At 33.7% G+C, this 24,963-nt stretch overlaps 2 protein-coding genes and 1 long non-coding RNA gene across 4 annotated transcripts; 2 read left to right on the top strand and 1 right to left on the bottom strand.

Annotated features, from left to right (window-relative positions):
• The first annotated feature begins 7,724 nt into the window (after positions 1-7,724).
• Positions 7,725-10,463, top strand: LOC105113658 (uncharacterized). Of its 2 annotated transcripts, XR_840004.1 has the most exons (6): positions 7,725-8,521; positions 8,633-8,690; positions 8,771-8,854; positions 8,971-9,106; positions 9,479-9,889; positions 9,967-10,463. XR_840004.1 is itself a non-coding variant. In XM_011009915.1 (5 exons), exons 1-5 carry the CDS (start codon positions 7,858-7,860, stop codon positions 9,767-9,769), a joined length of 1,233 nt encoding a protein of 410 aa, XP_011008217.1. In that variant the 5' UTR covers positions 7,725-7,857; the 3' UTR covers positions 9,770-10,463. The 2 variants fall into 2 exon arrangements, 1 of the variants encoding a protein (XP_011008217.1); XM_011009915.1 differs by having other exon boundaries at positions 9,479-10,463.
• An 8,439-nt stretch (positions 10,464-18,902) lies between these two features.
• On the top strand, positions 18,903-21,986 carry LOC105113657 (uncharacterized). The gene is made up of 2 exons (XM_011009914.1): positions 18,903-20,254; positions 21,425-21,986. The coding sequence occupies exons 1-2, from the start codon at positions 19,053-19,055 to the stop codon at positions 21,768-21,770; spliced, it is 1,548 nt and encodes a 515-aa protein (XP_011008216.1). The 5' UTR covers positions 18,903-19,052; the 3' UTR covers positions 21,771-21,986.
• Positions 20,275-21,428, bottom strand: LOC105113656 (uncharacterized). Its single transcript, XR_840003.1, has 2 exons — positions 21,342-21,428; positions 20,275-21,158 (listed from the first exon to the last, which is right to left on the bottom strand). It is a non-coding gene; the product is annotated as an uncharacterized LOC105113656 (long non-coding RNA).
• Positions 21,987-24,963: the final 2,977 nt, after the last annotated feature.

Genomic DNA, 24,963 nt, shown 5'->3' with positions numbered 1-24,963 from the left:
CTGTAAAAAACTAGATTCCTTGTCATTGTTATAGCTGAATTATTGTCACAAAACAATGTTGTTGTATCTTCTTGCTTTTCTCCTCATATCCTTCATAATTCTTCTCAGACAAATAGCTAACAGAGTAGCTAAATTAGCTGCAACATATTCAGCTTCAGCAAGCGATTGAGCTACTGATTATTGCTTCTTCGAACATCAAGCAAACACACCTAAACCAAGAGAAAAACATAGTCTAAAGTACTTCACATAGCATCACACTTCCACCTCAATCACCGTCTAAAAAACCAATCAACTTCAGCTTAGGACTATCAAATTTGATGCCTTGAATGTGTTTAAACACCTTTTTAGCAGCTCCAATATAAAAGTGACTTGGAGAATTCATGAACACAAAAGGCAAACTTGCTGCAAATATTACATTATCTTTCATTAACTTTCCATTCACTATTAAAGGCAAATTTGCAAGTTTGCAACCAAACATTCTGAATTTTTTAAAGATTTTATCAGCATTTTTTTTTTTTTGGACAAATGAAAACAAGTCCATCATCTTGATAACTCTCTATACCTCAAAAATATTGCAGCAGCCTCTTATAATTTATCCCATATCTTCTCATCATTTATTTCATAAAATTTTTTATCTATCCTCCATTACTACTCACTAAATCATCAATATATAATACAATAATAAGAACATCACTCTCACCTTTTTTCTTCACATATAAAGTGACTCACCTGTGCTTCTCTCAAACCCATGTTGAATGAAATAGGTATTAATTTGGTTGTACTAAGTTCTTGAAGCTTATTTCAAGCCATATAATTTTTTGTTCAACAAATATACCTTATCTTTTTTTCCATGAACTACGGAACCTTGTGAGTGTTGTACATAGAATTCTCCTTTTAACTCCCCCATTTAAAAAGAATGACTTTACATCAAACTGATATGACAACAACCTTAAAGTTGACCTTGTATGAAGGACGCAATTGGTCTGGGAGGTCAATGCAAGGATGATGGAAGTTGTTAGTGGAAGAGCTAGCGTGGAGGTTTGTTATTGCCAATGCTAGTGCTGGAGAAGAAAGAAAAAAATGACAAACGAGAAAGAAAAGTTAGTATAGTGATTCCTAATATGGAAACAATCAGCCGACAATCATGCTAGCGGCTCATGGTGAAAATAGTGGTGGACAAGTCAGAGGTGGTGGCAATTGGTGGCTAGAATAGCAAAGAGAGAGAGAGAGAAAATGGCAGAATAACTGGTACAGAAAGTTATTTTTTTTTGCAAAATTTAGACATGAATTTCTTGATGCTCAGGTCATGAAGTCCACTTATATTTATAGAGGGTGGAAGAGAGATGTGTTGTCTTTAATCTTAGCCTTTATTTCTGTTGTGAAGGATCTCAACCATTGATTCAAAATACACATCATGAAATATCAAATCTGTTCATTGAAGGTTGTCTAAATTGACCTTTTTAAGCCGGCGTCTTGGCCTCTATAGTGTCAATCAGCCAGAAAAGACCACACTAATGTGTAGTGAGATGTTAGGTGATTATTTTGATTCATGTGTTGTCAAATTTGATGGAAGTTGCAGTCATTAAATACACATGCAAAGTAACCTTTATGAATTGTCATTTTAGAGAAAATTAAAAAAGAAGATGAACAGTAATAAAAACGATGTTTTTTATTTTGGTTCTTAGTTTTAGATTTCTTCAATGTAACCCCTTATTAACCATTAAACTTTTAAATTTCTTCAATTTCAAACAATTAAGCCCATGTAGTTTGACGCCTTTTGCACATTAGTCCTTAGCTGTAAACATTTTTAATTTAACCCCTAATTGACCCCAAAACTCTAATTTTCTTGTGATTTTGCCCCTAATTCAATCAATTGACTTGATAGAAATTAAATTGGATCTCTTAAAATTTCAATCTTCTCAATTAAGTCCAAATTAGATTCTCAAACTTAATTTTTCACCCATTAAGACCCTAATAAAATTAGTTTGATCATTTTAAAGTATAATTAAGTCCTTCAACCTAATTAAATTCTTCAATTTGACCCAAATTAATTTTTAAATATAATTAAACTTTAATTTGATCAAAAATTAAATCAAATTGGCTTATTAAAAATTTAATTATATCCTTCAACTTAATTTTTATGTAGATTCGTCCAATTGTTATTTAGTTTGACCTTGAATCTATATTGTTTCTTCAATCTTAGGTATAATGGGTTAAATTAAGCTTTGAATTTAATTCAAAATTAAAGTTTGATTTTCTTAGATGTTTAAAATCCTTCTCGGCTTGTTTTTTCAATGTTATCAACCTTTATTTTATTTTTATTTTTATTTGAATGAGAAAATAAATTAAATAATAATCCAAAAATTAGTTATAACAATTGCCGCATCATTTTGAGATTTCTCTCTTCAAAAAAACATACGATATTGAGATCTGATTTGGGCTAAAAAAACTCAATTATGCAAAAATATTTCATGACCAAATTGAGGATTCAAAAAACCACACGGTTTAGTTTTTGTTAATTTGAAGTTACTAGTTTAAGTTGAATTAGGATTAAGATGGGAATTTTCAATATGAATGATCCAAGGCATAATAAGTGGCCACAACAATAGGTTCCACGAGAAATCGGACAACCTCGGTAATCATGTTCGCGTTCTTTTGTGATAAAATCTGCTTTTGAGTTTCAGTTTTAAAATTTGAAGGACACTTTGAATTTTCTGCTATATGATTGGCAAATTCCAAATGTTTTCATTGCCATTCATTAAAAAAAATGACCTAAATTGATGCGTTTCTAAGATAAATTGGGAGAGCCCGACATAATGTTAATAGACAACATTCAGGCCTCAAATGACTTGAGATTGTTGGGGCAAGAAAATATTCTGGTTGCAGATACAGCCATGACCTAGCAAAACTGTGATGATGAAGGATCGTACACATAAGGTCCCGATGAATTCAGAAGTTGCCAAGGGCACCCTTTATATAGGGTCTAAAATCACTTGAATATACAAAATGATAAGTCTCTGTCCTCAACAGTTATATTGATCTGTATTTTCTTTTATATATGACTTGATAATTGTCAGACAGAATGCTGACACTGAGAGATGCCGGCACCATTATCGACCTCTTGGGGCACTTTGGCCTCCTGTTCACTTGGAGAGTAAACAAATCGGACAAAGCCACCCAGCCCTTCCCTTTCAATGGGATCAAGATTGGCTTGTTACAGCTCATAAGACAGGACTATGTGCACTAATCTTCATTTAGTTTTTTCGTTTGTTTTTGGGTTACTGTTTCATTTGAATTTGATGTGAGTTTCCAGAGGAATTATTGAACATTAAATTATTTAAGTATGGCTTGCATGCAGTGAAAGAAGATGAGCTGCAAAAATATTGCTTGATCAACGGTAACAGACCATGAATAAATCTTCAAAATTTCAGCGTGGAAATAAAAAGTTATCAAGTTATTCCAGGTATATGTAGATGAAAAATTAAAAGATGCGCAAGTAAGGTTCTAGCCTAGCAGTAGGAGGGGTTTGTCTTTTTTCTCCGCACTTGAGTTCGAGCCTTACCATACATGCCTGTCACCCCCGCGGTGCCTTATTTGCTTACTGGGCTTGCAGGATGTTCAGTGAACCGTGAGAATTAGTCGTGGTGCGCGTAAGCTGGCCGGACACCTCATGTAAATCAAAAAAAAATTAAAAGATGCGATATAATTTCATATATATTACATGGGATTAAAAATAATTAAGACCCTGTTATGTTGAGACAGATGAAACCAGCTCCGGGTAATTAATTATTACCCAGGTTGTAAGGTTTTGTGTCCCAAATTTCCTTTAGTGGGCATCATCTTACATATTATTGGAGAGCATGTCGATGTCGAGGATGTCACCCCATAGATTAGCTTATACTTAGCAACAAGATTCAGTTGCAGTCCTTTTTCATGATCCCGTGACCAACTATTTTAATTCAAATTTGTTGCGGATTGCTCAAGGACAGAAGAAAAACTCAACATTTGGTTTTCACGAAGTACAATAATGCATTTTGGAAGGTTTTCTCTCTGAAGAAGACGTCAAGAAAGTGCTTATCAATACCAAGAAGAACTAGCCAATCTCAATATATGAAAACTATATGGAAGGGTTCCATGGCATTAACTTTCTCGGAAATAGAACAGGTCTGATAAGATAAATGTATGGAAACTGCGTGAAAGTCTTCCGTGTCATTCTTGGAAATAGAAACTCTCGTCGATTGCATGCAATAGAATTATATTTATATATATATATATATAAACAATACTGTCACTGATCGATGAGTTTGTACAATCCTGTACCTACCTATATCGCCGGCCAAAAGAAGAGCAACTTTTTGTTAAGAAAAAAAAGGAAAGAACAACTAGATTATGTAATCTTTGATTTGGCCAAACTTGCGATGCCAAATAATTTTCTTTTAGGAGGAAGATAATTTTCTGTATAAATCCTTTGAATTTGACTGGACAGAATTATTTGTAGTTTCAGAAATCGGGGAAAGGGTTCATATAATTGACTATTGACCCTTTTTTTTGTCAAATCAATGAGAAAATCAGACAACCTAGCTACCGTATAAATTGTCGATAACGTTTTTCGCATGCAATTGTCTAAGAAATGTCTCTCGTTATTGATGCAAGTGCGCTAGAGAAGCACATGATTTGTTCCTACTCTAATCACATTTCAACCGAGATGGCTACAAGGAATTTGTAAATAAACATATATACCAAATCATCCCAGATATATGTTAAGTTAATAGAGAGAAGCCTCAAAATGTTTTTATATGTTCATGTTCTATTCATCAGTTTAATTTACAAAAAACCCTAAATTCACTGCCACGGGATTATTGCTGTTTTGACTGAGATCGATTTTACTGGAATATCTTTTTTGTTCCTTCATTTATATATTCAAGATACACTGGGGATAAAAGGGATTCTTATATCGTTAGAACCCTACCCATCCTACTGAAAAACATATGTACGCCTTTTGCAACTTAATCAAATCCAACGTTGCATTTATGCTTTCATAAGGTCGTAAATATGATTTTATTATAATCATTGTCATAAATACGTTGCCCTGTATTAGCATCTTGCTTCGTTTTTGTTTCAGAAGTCAAACACACATACCCCTTTAACATATTCCGTATTGGTTCGAATCCAAAAAAAAAAATATTCCGTATTGGTTCACAGGATGTATACATATATATTGTTGCATGTGACCCTCGAAGGATTGTGTTTGAAGTTCTACCTACAGAATACACTGTAGAGGACACAGATGTTCGGGCCAATCATGTAATTGACCCAACAAAATAACTGTAGATGATATCTAAGCATCAATTTTTGTCATTAATGACCCTAGCCTTATCATTGTTCAAGTCATGTGCGCTGTTAACAACTGCTTGAAAAGCTCCAAGATGTAGATTGGGCATCAATGGTGGTTCTAGAGTGTTGATTGCTATTAAAGCAGCCCTAATCACTGGGATCCACAGCCCTCCGCGTGAACCCTTTAGCGTCAGTGTGTCCCAAATCCTATCCATGATGTTCTTTTCTTATCAAGGACAGGCAAAAAAATTAAAAACTTCTTCAGGTTTTGATTCATCCATCTAAGTTGGAAATGTACAAAGAAGCTGTCTCTTGATTAAAATATAGCCCAAATCACTAGCAACATCTTCATTTTCTTCACCAATTACTTAGGTTTAGAGCTTCCACGATCATATTGTGCGTTGAGGTTCAAATTAGTTTACAAACAACCGATGTCACTAGATTGTTTTTGGCTATTAAAGCTATTCGGATGTATGTGGAGCAATATTCTATCCAAAATCTTGCTCATGGTTCGCTCTTAAATTGTTACTACATCCTCAAGGCACATGGTTATCTGGTGCCAATTTTGACAAATATTGTTCAATGTGTGAGCTTTCCTGGTCAGTACTGAAGTATAATATTTCTCTGATAAGAAAGAAAGACCTCTGACCCCACTAATCCATTCCTCATGCATCTATATCAATGACACCATTGATTAAAAATCAAGTAAAAATTAACTTGGAAGTCATGTTTTTTAGCAATAATGTTTGTGGAAATGTTGATATACCATAAAAGATTTTTGTATAGCCAAAGATAGTTGAACATATTCTCTCTTCAACTATGTATATACACACGCACAGAGCAAGTTGACTCCCTGCTAATTACTACTAAACAAATTCAATCATTTATTAATTAAAACACTCAAGGGTTTATGATCCAAAGTCTTGAAGTTCAAATTGTTCAAGAAAATAATAATAAGTATTCAAGTTCAATGAAGATGGTCCATTTGTCTCGCAATTGGGATTTGGGACCATTTGACATGAATACTCATCGTCTTAAAAAGATTAAAATAAGACAAGCTGTTCTAAACAAAGATGACAAGAAGATCTGCCATAACTATAAAACAAGGCCCCAGAAGATTTTAGCCACTTTAATTTGATTAGTTCAACAACTAAACTTGAGCTAATATCATATCAAAACCAAATATCCTTGTACTTGAGAATTCTAGCAAGCTCAAGAGAGCAATGATTCTCTTATTCATCCTCACTCCAACTTGGGACTAGGGAAGAGATCGTGGTCTGTTGAGCAGTAAAGACACAAAACAAAAGAGGGTAATTTAAGGGATAAATTGGGAAATTATCATAGTAAATTAAAAAAATTAATAAATTAATAAAAATAAGATTTGATTCAATAGCATAGTTTAACCATGTCACGCTTTAGAAAAGGAACATGGTCAAATTGTAAGACATGATGAAACCATATCATTTATATTTTATGACTTAATAAGTTTATCGGTTTCAAAAATAACAAGAAAAATCTCAAAACTACTAAAACAGAGAGCCTTGTCAAGAGTTTTAATATTTAAAGATTCGATAGTCCACGTAGTGAAACAGTGGCTACTATAAGGAAACAGCCTTTAAAAATTTCTGTAAAAATTTGAGCATGATCGAACAGTCGAGTCAAAAAAATTTGAGTTCTTATTCTGATATGACGCAACTAAATCTCCTCTTACACCTAAACCTATTCCATTGATTTATAAATATATCTGCTAAATCATTCATATAATCTCTTTGAAGCAGATCTTTATTTAGTTATGATATACTCATACCTGATTACTCAAAATCATGTATACTTTATGAATAATAACTTTTTGATATTTTAATTGAAATCTATTTTTCAGTCAATAAATTAAACAAATATGTATATTATAACTTATAAAATATATTTGAAAAAAAAACTTTATAAAATTATAGTTTTAGTATGAAATAGTTAACTGATTAATACAACTAGATCTCATCAGTCAACTGATTAAGATAAAAAAAAAATTAGAATTTAACTACATGTTTCTTAAATATAATATAATTAAATTATGTTATTTTATTAATTATTTTTAACCATATATCAATTCACTAAATTTTTTTAATTTACTGTGATAATGTTTAAAAAAACAAAATCCCAAATCGAGGGTCCATGTGAAGGCTGGCATTGGCACTACCACCATCCCCACACTTCTATTTTTTCTTGAGAGAAATATTAACAACTCTAATCTAGACCCTGGAGTCGTTGTCATCTTTGTGCTTGCATATTACCCCAAAAGCAATACCCCTCACAAAATGTATGGCAGACCCCAACCCACCCATGTGACCACTCCCTCTGCTCTGTCCCCACTTTCCAGTTTATAAACCCCACATCCTTCCCAAACCCTCCTTAAGTCCTTCGCCTTCGATCTCCATTGTCCATCTCTCATCTCACTCAGTACTTTCTTGCACCCAAATCATTCACTTTCCTCTGTTTTTTGCTGTCCATACAAAGCACATATTCACTATGTGTTCCTTTAAATTTAGGCTGCACCGCAGTGCTAATAATATTGCTACTCCTATTGCTAAGATTAATGGCCGCCCGGTCCTTCAGCCAAAATCCAATCAAGTTCCTAGCTTGGAAAGACGCAATTCACTTAAAAAGAACTCACCTGCAAAGTCTCCTACTCAGGAACCAGCTGCAGTACCACCTATACCATTAATGCAACCAGCTGGTAATGCCGCAGGTACTAAAACTAAGCAGCCTTCAGGACTGTCCCTCCCTATCTCTCCCAAATTAAAATCACCTGTACCTCCAGCAGTTAAGAGAGGAAATGATCCTGACGGGTTAAATACTAGTGCTGAAAAGGTTTGGATACCACGTAGCACAACAAAAGTGACAGCTAGTTTGGTAAAGAAGTCGACGAAATCTAGCACTGTAGGAGTTCCAATTTCTGTTGACCCTTTTGCTATGAAACACTCATCTTTGTTAGTTGAGTCTCCAGGCAGCATAGCTGCTGCTAGAAAGGAACATGTTGCTGTTATGCAAGAACAAAGAAAAATGCGTATTGCTCATTATGGGAGAACAAAGTCTATGAAGTATCAAGGGAAAGTTGTTCCTGCTGATTCTCCGGCTACAAATACCATCTCTCGAGAGGAAAAGAGATGTAGTTTTATCACTCCTAATTCAGGTATCAAACGAATCACTGACATTCCATTTGATTCAGTTAACCTTTCTGTGCAATTAAAGGGTACAAAAGAAAGGTAACTAAAGTTTTCAGTCTATACTTATGTTTCACCAGATCCTATCTATGTTGCTTACCATGATGAAGAATGGGGCGTTCCTGTCCATGATGATAAGCAAGTTCTCTTCACTCATGCTCAATGTATATGATGGCACTCATGAATCATGAAACTAAAGGACTGATCTTTTTATGCAGGATGCTGTTTGAATTGCTAGTACTGACTGGTGCACAAGTTGGATCAGATTGGACTTCAATCTTGAAGAAAAGAGAGGCATTCAGGTGTGTGCTTTCGACAAGGGAAAAAAAATAGAATTGGTTGCGTTGAATTAATTGACAGAGAAATTGTGATTAAATGGTTTTTTTCCTTTCTTTTTGGACATTGATGTCTACTGCAGGGAGGCCTTTTCAGGGTTTGATGCAGAAGTTGTTGCCAAATTCACTGAAAAGAAAATAGCATCAATTAGTTCTGAGCATGGCATAGAAACAAGCCAAGTTCGAGGAGTGGTAGACAACTCTAATAAGATTCTGGAGGTGATGCAACATAGCTTTCGTCACTTGTTCATTATTTCTTAACAGTCATTTCAGCCTCTTAACTTTTTACTATACTGATGGAATCAAACATCTTACTTCATCCATGACATTCTCATTCGATAAGAACTATGTATATTAATTAAGGTTCTTCTAGAAAAGATCCTAGGTTGGGATTGATTTAATAGTTAATTAACATTCTTAAGAATCATTTAAAAATTGAACGTGTTGACCTTATAACACTAGCACGGTTTATTTTTGCGTTTGAAACTATATTTGGATGCATAAAAACTTGCCTTGTTACAAAGTCAATAGACATGATTGAGAGACTTTACTGTGTAAATTATCCTGATTAATTTTAATTTAATTTTACAGGTTAAAAGGGAATTTGGGTCATTTGACAAGTACTTGTGGGGATATGTTAATCACAAACCTATATTCTCCCAATACAAATCATGCCAAAAGATCCCTGTGAAGACCTCAAAATCAGAAACCATAAGCAAAGACATGGTGAAGAGAGGGTTTAGATTTGTTGGTCCAACTGTCATCCATTCATTCATGCAAGCAGGCGGACTCCGTAATGACCACTTGATCACCTGTCCAAGGCACCTTCAATCCACAGCCTTGGCATCCCAACATCCTAGCACTCTAGCCCCACCTTCGTAGATGGAGTTGATTTACAAGTGGCAGCATAGAAGGGGGAGAGGAAAAAAAAAAAAAACAGAGAGAAGGGAGATGATCAACATATTACATGGCATATAGTGTGACCATAAAGAAACAAATATAGTTAAGTGGCTTGATTACCTAACTACAGATAATAAATTAATGCTGCTTTTTAATGTCAAATATTTCTGTGTAGACAGGCTTTTTTGGGAGTTTTCAGTGATGGGGCTAAGATAGAATGGGATGATGAAATGAAAAATTAAAGGAGTCTTCGGAGTGGGGGCATATGGGCACAGACAGCATGTGCGGGTGGGCAGGCAATGGCATATGTATGGTTTCTCAACTCCCAATGGCTTTTAATTTAGTGACCACCACGCCCCCCTCAATTCTCTATTCTTCCTTTAAGCTGGCCCTCGGAGGATAATCTCCTAAATATTCTCTTCTTTTCTCCCTTCGTGGATTGGATAAGAATTGTTGTATCTTCAGCTTTCTCGAGGATATAAAGACTAAATTCTCTGGAGACAGGCACGAGAATTTGATCCAAGTATATAGTGACTTGTTGCCATTGTACCTCATCTCCTAAACAGAGTAGCCCAGATACATTTGTAATGGTCATTTTTTTCAATCCTAACTTGTGAGGGATACCAAGTTCTTGTGATATTATGAACTAATGTACTGTTTGAGTGCTTTTTTGCTGGCTGATCTCCAACGACTTTTGCCTGCGCAAAATGTGTTAAAATTAATATCATGGGTCTCCATAAGCAGCTCATTTGGACCCCCTGTTTTCCAAAACTCAGCCTCCTAAGTTAAGCATATCCTCTTCCTCCTACACGTTCTCTCAGCTTCATAGCTGCGTACCATTCTTTCCTATACTTCGTGCAGCAATCACTGCAGAGATATATGTATGATAATTGATGGCTGTAAAGTTGTGGCTTTAACTTCCCGTAAAGTGGGCATATATCGGAGGGGAATCCAAGGCACTAGCTCGGGTTGAGGGGCCTCTAGCTAGCTGTACGCTGCCCCTCCCCCAAGAAAATACGCAATGTTGTGCCTGCAACTACTGTATAGGGTTGAGGGGCTTGGTGCTTTTTCGAGTCTCTGGAGATGAGGGCAAGTGACCCCAACGAACTGGCCTGCTGATATGCTTCGTAGCCTTGAATCCTAGACTTTGTTTCGTATCCAAACTGAATTTCTGACCATGACAGAAATTCCAAACAAAAGCCTTCAGTTACAACTAGACTAAACTGTCATGATCCAATGTATTCAGGCCTGCATATTTATATTTCATGGATTGCAGCTTTACGGGTCTTTTCAATTTCCACTAACAGTTACCCACCACAGCATCCATGACAAAAAGTTGCATATAACATGCAATTTATATTTGGAAATTTTAATTGTTTTTAATTTTTATAAAGAATATATTTCGTGATTTGAATTCAAGAGCTACTATGTAAATTTAAAATTCTTTATTATTATAATATACCTTTTAAAGATAATACATGTATATGTGTATGTATGTATATATATATATATAATTCTAATATATAGAGATAGTCCACCTTTGATGATGTAGGAAAAAAAAGACAGGCTTGGTTTTGATAGCAGAAGATGGTATGGAAATATCATATAACTGCAAAATAAGAAAAAACAATTGGAGGTAAAATTTCTATATTTAAGAAATTGGAGTAGTAAATGAATATGTAGCAATTGAATCCGAACATTCTTTTTATCACGTAGCATGTTGGTGTTTGCATTGTTGACACTGATTTCAATTTACTTAATTCCCACTGAAATAAAGGTCCTCGTCATTCATAAAAGGCTTGTAGACAACTAATTTAGACGGTTTTATCCTCGAATTTGAGAGACGCATGAATTAAAAAATTTAAAACTAAATTTGGGAGTTGATTATTTAAAAGCAATTTGTAATATTATTTTTGAGTTTATAATGTTGAGATGGGAGTTTTTATGTCTTCTTGCGATGAAAATGAGATCGGGACAACATGACCCGTTGTCTCCTAATTTTTTACAGCCTATATCTTTTAACATACTCATTTATAAATATACAAGGTCCGGCCCCCACTTCATTGCGGGCCATGTCAAAATCCAACTACTGCATTCAAAAAATCTAAAGTGTTGCTACTTTTTATGCGTGCAATAAAATATTTGAAATGAGAGTGAAAATGTCGATAAATGTATAAGATAAAATTAAATGATCATCATATATGTTAATAAATTTAAAACAAAAATACTAGTGTGGCTTCTTCGATCTAATGGGATTAAGAGTAAGTTAATTATCTTGATATAGTTAGAAAGAAAAAAAAAACTCAAACAATTATAGTTGTTATCAATGTCAAATGATTAAATTACAAAACAAAATCCAAAGAATAAAATGAAAAGGTAGCGATATACTATATTGATCTATGTTAACTTATAAAATAAATAATTTTAGTGATGGATATAATTACAATAAGTTAACCCGGTTAGACAATTTGCCTCTTTGTTTTTTCTTTTTTAATTCTTTAACTAACTGGGTCTTATTTGAATTTCAAGTAATTTTGAGTTCGCTTAAAGAATGAAGATAGAATTTAAGAAACAAGTAAATGTTAAAGGGTATAAAATTGAAAAAATACGAGTTTAAAAAAAAGGATAAAGACACTAGCAAGCTCTATGAATCTCTCGCGCTATGTCGTGGACCAATAATGTTTTGAAAGAAGCAAGAAGAACCTGATATCTAGATCATCAACTTGGCTATATGTGTCCAATAAGATTGGAAAAATTAACAATATGATTTAAATCAAAGGCAATAATAGAAAACAAACCATTAAAAAAAAACACTTAACATAATCTCCAATAAACGTATAAAATCTGAAAAAAAAAGACTTAAAATAATGATAAAAAAAAAAGGTAACTCCTAGCAAATGTCATTGATTTATGTTAACTTACTAAACTGAAATCCATGAAATTTCAAAACTAGAGGTTAACTAAAAAGCTTAAATTCGAATCAACTCAATGTTGAAGAATAGAATCGAGTGTAAAAAAAACACAAAACTAAAAAATTTAGCAAAGAAAAAAATAAGGACAAAATCTTATAGGAAAAAAAAATGATCGAGAGTGAAATTGTAAAAAAAAATTATCTCAGATAATATAAATAAAAATTAAAAGACCAAGGATTAAATAAGATAATTTTAAAAAATCAAATGAATATGGAATTGAAAAAAATTCAATTTTCACGAGTTATTTCAAAAAAAAAAATATCAACCAAGAAACCAGGGACTAAACAAGACAAATTAAAAAAAATAAAAGAGGATGAAATTGAAAAAAATCAATTCTCATGAGTTATTTAAAATAAAAAAATATCAATCAAAAGATCAAGAACCAAATAAATAAAAAAAGAGAGTAAAAAAAATCAAATAAGAATGAAATTGAAAATAAATTTTGATTTCATAAGTTATCTGGAATAAAAACAAATATCGACTAAAAGATCAGGATTAAAATAAAAAAAACAAAGAGAAATTAAGGGGTTGATTTTAAAAAATTATAGGGCAGGGAGCAAGAATAAAAAAGGAGAGAGGGAAAAGAAAATAAAAGCTACTAAGATCAAACCAAATGCTTATATTTTGAGAAAATATTAAAACAAATCTAAAAACACTCCAAAATGGTAATTTTAGTTCTCAGAATCAGCCGCTTATTTCATCCAAAAACGGTGGAGCACTTAATGTATTAATGCGTTCTTAGTACGCGCTAATTTTTTCTAAGTCCCTTTAATTAATTAGAAAACAAAACCAACAATCACTTTATCCAATTAAAAAAAAACACAAGAGTATAAGAACCAAAATATTCTTAGATATAAAACATAAAAAATTAAAATCCAAGGATAATAAAATATTTTTACTATATAAATAAAAAAGATAAAATAAAAACACCGTTATTAACCGGTTATTTTTATATATAAAATTAAACTAGCATGTATTTTATAAATAAAAATATAAATCTACCACTCAACAACACCAAACAATATAACAATTATAAGGATATGTATAAGAATTTACTGTATAATTTCAAAGTAAATACATACTATGCCTTTGATCAATTTAAAAATATCAAAATACTCCTTTTAGAAACACAATCATGCTCTCAACCTCCGCGTAAAAAAGGTTCTTATTTTTTTCCAAGGTAAAGTGATGGGGAACAGTGAATTCACCATCTATTTTAGTTTTTTTTTTAATATAATATATAATATAACCGGCGGGATTTATATTATTGTGGAAATATATAGAAACTCTCAACCTCACTTGGATATTTTCTCCGAGGTGCAGTGCTCGCCTTTTAATTAAGCAGCCCCGATGCACAGATACACCAGCATTATTTAAATAATTTAACGGTGTTATTAATAATAGTAAACTTTAATGATAGGGTAGCTTGCTAGGTCGTGTTAATATCCCCGGTTAACGGTGTTGTCGGTCACACCTGCGTTATTTAATTACCGCGTTTCGTGTTTTAATGTCTTATGTTTTCCTATTTTTTATTTAAAATTATTTTTTTATATTTTTAGATTATTTTGATATTACAAATAATTTTTTAAAAAATTAAAAAATACTATTTTAATTTATTTTAGGATTAAGAATATTTTTAAAAATAATAATTATAATATTTTTAAACATCCTGTTAATCATGTAGGTTAATCATTTAGGGTGGTTATGGGACAATGCACGCTCCGTATTTGGCCAAACAATATTTCCGGCATGTAATTCATTGCAAGGCAAGCAGTAGTGCTCTAAAAGCTTGCAATACTTGGAAAAAAGCTCTTTCTGCAATCTCTCTTGCATTGACTGCATTAGCTATTCTAGTGACTGGAAGGCAGAGGAAAGCCTTCTTATTAGTTTCAACAAGCTTATGCCTGGCTGGAGTTTAGCATGCCCAATTCTTTTGAAAATGAGCACAGCGAATTTCATAAGAACACAGGAAATTCTGAGCCAGCAATCCGTAAGCATCTAGTCTGTTTCTGTAGTTTTAGCAGAGGAAGATGATAGAACAACATTCACAACCTCGTGTATATCATCAAGTGAATGATAGGTGCTCTCTTTCTTGTTTTCTCGTCGGTAATAGGAGCTGCAAGTTTGATGCTTCATATTTGGATTTTATCTGCATCATTTTCTGCAAATCATGCAGTTCAAGTGAGTTTTGTTTGTGCGGTTGGCCGCACAAAAGACAACAAAATAATGTTTTTTGTGCTGCCACAACCAAACCATTGCAATAATTCTGAAAATTTTACACCTGATCCAAATCCCATGATTAAAACCAAACACCATTGTCGAAACTACGAAAGTAGTAGTAGGTAGAAGAAAATTATACCAATTAAATAACCTCAAGAAAGAATTTTTAATAAAATCTAAATAAAATTGTAATGTGGTCTGATTAACAAATATTTTTAAAATTATAATTAGATTAAAACGCGTTTTTAATCACACATCATTAAACTACCGGATACACTCTTAATGGGAAATGGGTTTGGGATAGTGTTTGACATCTTGAAAATCTCACAGCCGATTTGAATCCCATGATAAAAAACAAACCATTCTCAAAATAAAAATGATAATTATCAGAAGAAAAAATATACCATTCTTCTTCTTCTTTTTTTGTGCCATCCAAGCGAAACTTCTCAGTTCTCACCGCACCGCAGGTTTGAAATTTGAAGGCCCAGGGATCTCGCATTACGCGTTCTAGTTATTACACATCACAATCAATTTTCTACATTATATTGATCACGTTCACAAGAAATCCCACGACCAAGAGAATCTCAAAGAATAAATTAGAAATAATGAAAACGCCGTCTCCTTCTGGGAAATACAAGCAGCAGTTGGAAACGCAAGCAACACCAGATGGTACTCGAGCAAAGCAGCGGCAGCATTTGACAAGGGCGTCAACACACAAAGAAAATATCAAGTAATGCCGGCAAAGGGTCCCTCCCTTTGCATTCTCTCTCTCTTTTTTTCGTTCTCGGGGAAAGGTCCCTTCCTTTCTGATCGTCTAATATATTTTTGTCACAATTAAATCTTGAATTTTAATATTTTTTATATATCTTAATGCTATTACTGATGGTAAGTTAAATCGTCTATATCTCAGCTGGCGTGCTGATGATAAGTTTTATTTCTTTTATATTTTCTTAATATTCAAATTCCAAATAATACTAAGAGGGATCCAAGGTAAATAATTAATTTTGACCTCGGAAAAACTAATAAAATGTGACTGCCATGAAATCTCTGTCAAAGAAAGAGAGGCGATAGATTGAGAAACACCTAGGAAAACAATTCCAACACGTATACGACCCTACTCGCACAATAAAAATAAATAAAAACTTATTCCGGAAAAGTAAATAGAAATGTATACGTGTCGACCATTCTCAATGATTCATTTTATTGATTGAAGTGAAGTGGGTCCAAATCAACGAATACAAGACACGTGTCCCGAACTTTTTGCGCGAGCAGCTTGCCCTTCTGTGCAATCCTTCATAAATTAGTTGTTAAAAGATATTCCCGCAAATACAGGAACTGTAAGGGGGTCCCGTATCCTCCCGACTAGTCGTCAGCTGTGTGAACTAGATCACTGTTTAAGCGTGAGAGCTGTATCGGTCCACGTGGAAAAATGAGTTATGATGAATCTTGTGGTCCCCGTCTGAGGCTGTGACCTTTGTTTCGGAGGACGCGCCCGTGAGGGAGGACAGGCGTCGTTGACGGAGCGGAGCACCGATTCAGATAATCCTCCATCTGTCTATATTTCTTCCCTTATACTTTTGTTTGCTTTATTATGTTAACTATCCTTGTTCTTTAAATTTGACTCCTCCATGCTCCCTTAATCATAATATTCCTGCCTGGGTTGTAGCTTTCCTTCTTTTGTTTCTAGTTTTAGAAGCTACTAATTATTTCCAGAGGAACTGTTTTTAGAATATTTTTTATTTAAAAATATATTTAAATTTATTTTTTATATTGATACATTAAAATAATTTATCAATATAAAAAAATAATTTCAAATAAATTAAAAAATTCAAATTTTTTTAAAATATTTTTAAAATACAAAAACAAACATGTTTTTATTATCTCATTGCTTATGTAAAATCCTTCCGCAAAATGATTTTTAAAATAATTTTTTATATAAAAATATATTAAATTAATTTTTTAAAGAAATGAGTTGAGATTCAAGAAAAAAACGTGTTGTCTAAATTTAGAAGTGACCTCTTTGGAGTTGTTAGATAATACATGTAAACTAATAATAAAAAAAAATATTAATAGTTAGTTCACGGGAAATATTTCAAATATATATCATAATTTACCCACACATTTGAGAGTTTTCCATAGTATAAAGGAAACTTTTATTAGGAATTTCACTCTTAATTTTGTTGCGTGCATTACTTCTTCTGTGTTCCAAACCTTTAGGTTTTGTTTGGGAACAATGATAATGCAATAATCTGATTTGTACAAATAAATCAACGGTGCTTTCGAAAAACTTGGCAGGAGGGAGGAGAAATGGCAGCAACCGGCGTGGACAATAAATTGACTTGGGATTTGGGAAGTGTTTTGCATGTGGAATCCAAAAGCATCTGAAATGTGATTCCCAAAAATAAAATAGGAAGAGGGAAAGAGGATGAAACGACGATCAATCTTAGCATTTTATGATAAACAAATAAAGGGCTGTATTTCTTAAGAAACCAAAAACAATGCTAGAGATATTACTAGTTTTCACTGCTATATTTCTCTAGTAAAACTACAAGGAGACTCATTCTTCTCTGGTCTGAGTGTGGTTGCTTTTAATATTATTTTTGTTATTATGATTTTAAAAAATAATTTTTTTAAAAATATAGTTAATTATAATTTAATATGTATTTCATAAAAATTATAGTTAAAGTTTATATGTAGTAAAAATATACATAAAAAATATTTGATAATTATTTCTAAAAGTGTGGTTGTTATTGCTTTCAAAATATTTTTTACTTGAAAATATGCTAAAATAAAAAAATTATTTTTGATATTAATGCATTAAAATAATATGAAAATACTCAAAAAATATTAATTTAAAATAAAAAATAATATAAATTTTTTATAAATATTAATTTAAAATAAAAAATAATAAATTTTTTTTATATTTTTTAAAAAATATTTTTGAAACATAAAAACAAACAAGATTTAAATTTTTTTACAAATTTAAATTAAAAAAACATATAAAAACTAGGCATAAAAATTACATTTTTAACTCAGTTTTTTAATAATTTCCATAACATAAAATATAGTTTAATTTATTATCAAACATCTTATTACATTTATTTCACCACAAACACAAAAACTATCCAAAAAATAATAAAAATAAACACAGCATAAATCCATCCATTTGCACCAATAGTTGAAACTTCGTATCTCACTGGGAAATATCTATGTGTATTAAACACAAGAAAATAATTTGGAGAAATCAGAGACTGGGAATTAATCTTGAAAAACCAAGAGAATCTTATTAAACATATAGGAAATAAAAGAAGAAGGAAACATAAAGGACCCACAAGGAAGAAAACGTGAAAACTCAAAAAAAATAAAAAATAAAAAAATAAGTAGCTGCAAGATAAAAAAGGAACGGGACTCAAAGCACTAGAATTTGCCTCACCGCCAACGCCAAATTTTTATTCATAGTTTCTAGTTCTCAACAGAAGATTAGAGACATGTCCCGATACAAATTTCTACGCGTTGGATTGGCATGCAGATTTCTTTAAAAAATTTATAGTAGTATTACTTACATTTTCTTTTTAAATATTTTTTTAATGACAATTACTTTGAAATAATATTTTTTAGTTCTTATATATTTATTTTTAAACCAAAAATAAAATAAAATAAAATATTATTTTTTTAAAAAAATACAGAAACAAACAGACAAAATTGCCCTTCACAGTATCATTGCCGAATCACTACAAAGAAGCTTAAGCTCAGATAAAAGAGAAATCCACTCTAATTTGAAAAATAGATGATTTAATTATCTAAAAAGGATATATTACTCATAATAAACACTCTACCGAAGCAATTCATAAAATGGAGAGCCGAGCAATTTGCAACCCCAAAAAACTTAAAAGGTGATGATATAAAAACGGGCGCAGACAGGCACGTCCTATACACAGTTACCCCCCCTCTAAAGATACAAGCAAGAAATACAGAGAGAGAGAGAGAGAGAGACCTTCTGCCTCTTCATCTCCCCCATCTCCTCCTTCCCTCTCTGAGAAAGAATATACAGAGGCTTCCGAAATCCATCCGATATGGGTAAAGAGAGATCAGAGAAAGAGAGAGGTGGAGGAGAGCAGAACAAGAGGAATTTGTTTGTGTCTTCTGTTGTAATGAACTCATGTGCCGCCGAGCTTAAACTTCTTTTGACAGCTCTTTTAGTTGTTTGCAGTATTGCTACTCTTTTCCAGATTCTCCCTTCACGTTTCACTATCTCTGCTTCTGATCTCCGGTTTTGCATCTCTAGGATTTCCACCTCCAACACCTCCATCGCTTCCCTCAATAGCACCCCAACCAGTACCCCAACCATGCCTCCAAGCCCATCTCCGCCCTCCATTCGAAAAGATCAAGTGGCTGACAATGGTGTTATCAAGCGAGTGTTTAACCCTTATGGTTCAGCTGCTTATAATTTCATCACCATGGGTGCTTACAGAGGTGGACCGAACACCTTTGCTATCATTGGCCTTGCTTCAAAACCTCTCCATGTTTACTCAAAACCCACTTACCAATGTGAGTGGGTCCCCCAATCCTCCTCTGCATCTAACTCTACTTTCTCCACTGTTGCTTACAAGATGCTCCCTGATTGGGGTTATGGTCATGTCTACACTGTTGTTGTAGTGAACTGTACCTTTTCAGAGGCAGTTAACAGTGAAAATTCAGGTGGGAAGTTGTTCCTGGAAGCCTCAACATCAGGCGGTGGTGATAAAGATTTTAACATTACTGATAGATTTGAGGTTTTAAATGAATCTCCAGGAGATATAAACACGACCCTTTTTAGTTCAAAGCCTAAATACGATTATTTGTATTGTGGGTCATCCTTGTATGGTGGGCTGAGTCCACAAAGAGTGAGGGAATGGATTGCTTATCATGTGAGATTATTTGGAGAAAGATCCCATTTTGTGATACATGATGCTGGTGGGGTTCATGAGGAGGTTTTGGAAGTCTTGAAGCCATGGATGGAATTGGGTTATGTTACATTGCAAGATATAAAAGAACAAGAGAGGTTTGATGGGTATTACCACAATCAGTTTATGGTTGTCAATGATTGTTTGCATAGGTATAAGTTTATGACCAAGTGGATGTTCTTTTTTGATGTTGATGAGTATATTCATGTGCCACAAAAGAATACTATCAAGTCTGTCTTGGATTCGCTCTCGGATTATACTCAGTTCACTATTGAGCAAATGCCTATGAATAACAAGCTCTGCCTCTCTGCTGATTATGGTAGATATTACAGGTATAATTATGCTTGCTCACTCTCTTTTTTTCTCTCTTTTTAATTTATCTCTTATTTTAACTCTGTTTTATCTTTCCTATCATGATTGATTTCAAGCTCCTAGAACTCTAAGAATGGGTCTCTCTTTTTTCTCTGTTCCGGTATTTGTGCTATATTGGAATTCTTTTTGGTTTTTGTGCGCGTGTGTGAAAATGGATGTGTCGGTTCGCATAATGGTCCTGCTGCCACAATAATTGAATTTTGCTTTGGTAAAGTTTTCACATGGAGAAAATCAGCTTCTAGGCCTCACGAGATGGGTATAGAATATAGATTGTTGGTTGACTGAGTCTTTGGGATTTTGGCAAAACTGGAGCGTTATTCGGTTTTTGTAGTTTTGTATGATACTTTGCACATTAGGGATGCTGGGTTGGAACATTTTAGGACTAATGTTGAACAATTAAACAAAAGATTGAGTAAAGTGTTTGGAATTATTCACCTGGTGACCATACCTTGATTCTTCTCTCGTCTCTTTATCAGGGCAGGTGGAAGTGGGGTGGGGGTTAGAGTTTTGTTCTAAAGTGATTGTCAGTTAATAATAACTATGATTAGGAACCTTCTCAATTCTTTTTTATTATCAATGCTGTGTTCTTTTTATTCTTGAAGAATCTAAAGCAAGGTTCAATTGCAGATGTTCGCTTCTTAAAGATAGGAAAACCACAGAGATCAAGATAGAGTTCATTGTGGTAATGAAAAATGGATTGTTGTGGTGAAATGAACTTGGAAAATCAATAAAAATCAATTAGATAGTCGTGAATGATCAATTACGTTGATGTTTTTCTATCAAAAGTAAATTGATGTCTATATAAAATAGTGAGATTGCACTGATGTTGATGTGAAATAGAAAATTTTAATATCGAGACTGTTTCTACAATGACTTATTTATGATGTTGGGCTTTACGCCAGATGACTACGATTTTGTTCATGACAAAAGATCTCCCTGCATCAGAAACTTGATTTCATGAATCGCTTTCATGCCGTGTGATGTTTGATGCTTGGTCCCTTTTTGAGACGTGTTTGATGCATGCAGCATTTAGGATTTCGTTATTACTAGTTGTAAAGTAAGTGCAGGTTGCATTGACTTGTATCTTGTTCCCTTCATAACATGGCTTGTGATTGTGCTTGTATTCACAGAAAGTGGGGGTTTGAGAAACTTGTGTACAAAGATGTGAAGAGAGGCATAAGGAGAGACCGAAAATACGCAATCCAACCACGCAATGTGTTTGCAACCGGGGTGCACATGTCCCAGAACGTTGCCGGCAAAACAACACACAAAACTGAGGGCATGATCAGATATTTCCATTATCATGGAACCATAGCACAGAGGCGTGAGCCGTGCCGGAACTTGCTCAATGTCACAGAAATCAACTTTGAAAACAATCCTTATGTTCTTGACACAACAATGCGAGATCTTGCTTGGTCTGTGAAGAAATTTGAGAACCAAATGATTGGACCCAAGCTAAAAAATACTCGGCAATGACTGGATGATAGATTTTCTTTCGATACTATGTGGTTGCTTGGTAGCAACTCTTTATCCTTTCTTTTTATTATTGTTTTACTTAAGGCTGGGTAGATCAGAAATATTCATTGGGGAGGTGCTCTTTTCTGTATCATATTGTTTTCCTTTTCTTTTACGAGTATAGATAGATACAGGTGATGTATGAATGATAATATGGGAGGTGCTCCATTCTTTAAATCCTTCTACGTATATATGTGTATTTATATAAATTTGCCTGCAAGTTATTTTTCACGTAAATCATGGGTGATATGTTGTCGGTATGATGTCCCACCAGCCACCTTTGGGAGGTAAAGCAATGTGCTTGATTTTCATGCTGCCTGCCTCCACACCTTTTGGTTTATCCCTCGTCGATGCCTTATGCTTTCGTTGTGTTTTTGATTGAAAGACCAAAGTGAACAGCATGTGGCTCTGGTTTCCAAGGAAAGCCACAGGCTGTCTCTCTTTTCCCTTTATAATCTTTTTGACAGGTCGAAACGGACATGTGGGTGAGTGACAACATAGAGGTCCCTTTCAAATGTCTCCTCTCCCAACTAATCCATGAAAAAAAATCATTATTCTTCACAATATAAAAGTATTTAGTTTGACTCCTTTCTTCTAATACTGTTTCATAAAAGTCTTATTATGCAAGTTTTATTCAAGATGTGTGGAAATTAACTTGAAATATTCTGCATAAAAAAGCAAAAAGAAGGAGCAACTTGATATCTGCAACTAGGTTACATATATTTGAGGTTCAAAATAAAGATCCCACGATTGTTTTATCTTACCTGTATTTTTAGCAAGTATTTCACAAGAAAAAGAAATCTGAAATACTAATAAATTTGGTTCGGTTGGTAGGTCCCATCACTTCACGTGTTTGTGAATCACGTACATAATTCACACACAAAATAATTAAGGTGATGCATGAAATGGAATAATATTGCGAGACAACGGCTGTATTTATGGCCATACCTTGAAAGGGAGGGTAATGGAACCACACACCAACTGAAATATTCTCTAGCATGGAATTGCTGTTCTATCCATGCCTCATTTGCGAACACTGCCAGCTTCTGCTAGCTAGTTCAACACAAGCCCATTTCTCCAGCTATTTTTGAGAGAGACTTCGTGTCCTGTAGCTTTGTCACTACTCATGACCTTTAATTATTAATTTCGTTGCATTCTTAATTATTTATCTCTAAATGATTGATCAGGCTAATTTCCCAGTAAGTACCCCCTTCGGCTCTCGTTTTTAGCTTCAAGAAATATATTACACAGTCGTCATCCTCTTCCTACCAAGTTAATACAGGAAGGAATTCACTCTGCTAAGCCCCATAAGAGTCCGATGTTAATTACTAGCTAGCCAGTACTCCTGAGATGGTCTGGGACGCATAAGCCTGCAAGCCCTGGTCTCTAATCATAATACTGGAGCATATAATATTCCATAAACGAAAGTTATGATATTGGGAATGAAAGCGACATGGCCTGGAACCTGTGGAAGAGGCCACTCACCGTCCAGGACGTCGCTGCATGATCACATGAGGGCGCCTGAGCTGGGTCAATATCTCCTCGATCCTTCATTAATTAATTATCATGCCAATGGTTCTGGCTTCACTTACCAAATCAATGAAGGATTTCAAAGTCAAAAGTGACCAGTAATTTCTTTCTCTCTAAAAGATTGTTGAATCTCCATTGCTTGAAGGATTTGTAAGAATTGGTGGTCAGCGTTGCGAGACAACTCAACGAGGTTCCATCATCAGTGCTTGAAATATTTTTCTTTTGTTGCTTAATTTGATCCTTGCTTCGGTTAGAGAAGAACCTCCCCGTCTAATTAATTAAGAAAATATGGCAATTAAAGCTATACCTATACATCTTTGTTTATTCATCTATTAATCTAGCTAGCTATCCATGGGAAAGACGGAGAGGTCGCAAAGGTTCTTATTGGTGAACAGCACCTCCCAAAAGCATTAATTCCCACACTGTTCATATTTTTGTTTTCCTTTGTATAGATTATTTCTTGTACATAAAAATAGATGGCCATCATTAAATATATGGTATAGTGTGGGACAACGCACATGAGAGCATGTGGAGCAGGAATTGGGACAATTTATGCTTGCGTGGAGTCTGTATGGGCTAGGTTCCATCACAGGAAGGGAGGAAGGGAGGAAGAAGGGGATGTCTGCAGTGAAGTTTTTTGCTTGTAAATATATTAAATATTTTATTATTATTTTTAATATTACAATATTCAAATGTGGTTAAAAAAAATAAAAAAATATTTAAAATAAAAAATAACCTAGCTCTTAATAATAAGCTAAGAATCTAGGTGGGTTTTCTATAATAAGATGAGTCACGGAGAACTGAACCAACCCATAATTGCAATAACGAGAATTAAAAGCTTTCATCCACCCTCCTCAAACACACCATTTTGTGGGTCTAAGCATATATTCTGTTCGGTGGAGCACTTATTATTATTAATCTAGTTTCAACGACGATGAACAGTGTCTATAAATTTCTGCTAATTGCTCCATGTGGTTAGGGCAACAAATCATGTCTCTTTGAGATTTAAAGTTTCCACCGCTAATCTTGTCAATCCTCTGTCAAATTTATTTATTACAAATTTAATAGGATGAATTAATTGAGCAGATAAAGTGTAATTTCATAGGGGTACGGTGTCGGTGTAGACCTGTAGAGGTGTGTGACAGAAAAGTAAACGATACCTAGGGAGCTATTCCATTACATGTATACTTGTGGATTTTCAGTTCTTATTTGTTGATTGATTAATTGATTTGGTGAATGTAGACAAGTACCCAACAAGTAATTAGGAACTTAAAAGCAAACCCCAGAAGACTTTTCCCCGATTACTCGGTCAGTGAACATGTTTGTTTTGTTTATTTATTATTTTGGCATGTGATTTGTAATTTGATTAAAAAAATTGATGTATTTTGTAAATGTTACTATTAAAAAGCATGACAAGTTAGCTCTCATGCTTCATAAGCACAACAAGATAGGTAGATGTTGTGGTTTAGAAGCACCACGTTTACCAAATGTTGTGTTTTTAAAGCTAGTTAGCTTAGGATGTGATGCTTTTAAAGTGTAATATTAATTAAAAGTTAAAGACAACTAGATAACTTTTTTCTATCTCTAAAATCGAACATCACCCCCTCACAATCTCTCAAAAAAA

Source organism: Populus euphratica, unplaced genomic scaffold (genome assembly GCF_000495115.2).
Source record: "Populus euphratica unplaced genomic scaffold, PopEup_1.0 scaffold443.1, whole genome shotgun sequence".
NCBI lineage: Eukaryota > Viridiplantae > Streptophyta > Magnoliopsida > Malpighiales > Salicaceae > Populus > Populus euphratica.
Note: the sequence above shows the minus strand (reverse complement) of the source record. Positions and strands in the feature narration are given on the sequence as shown.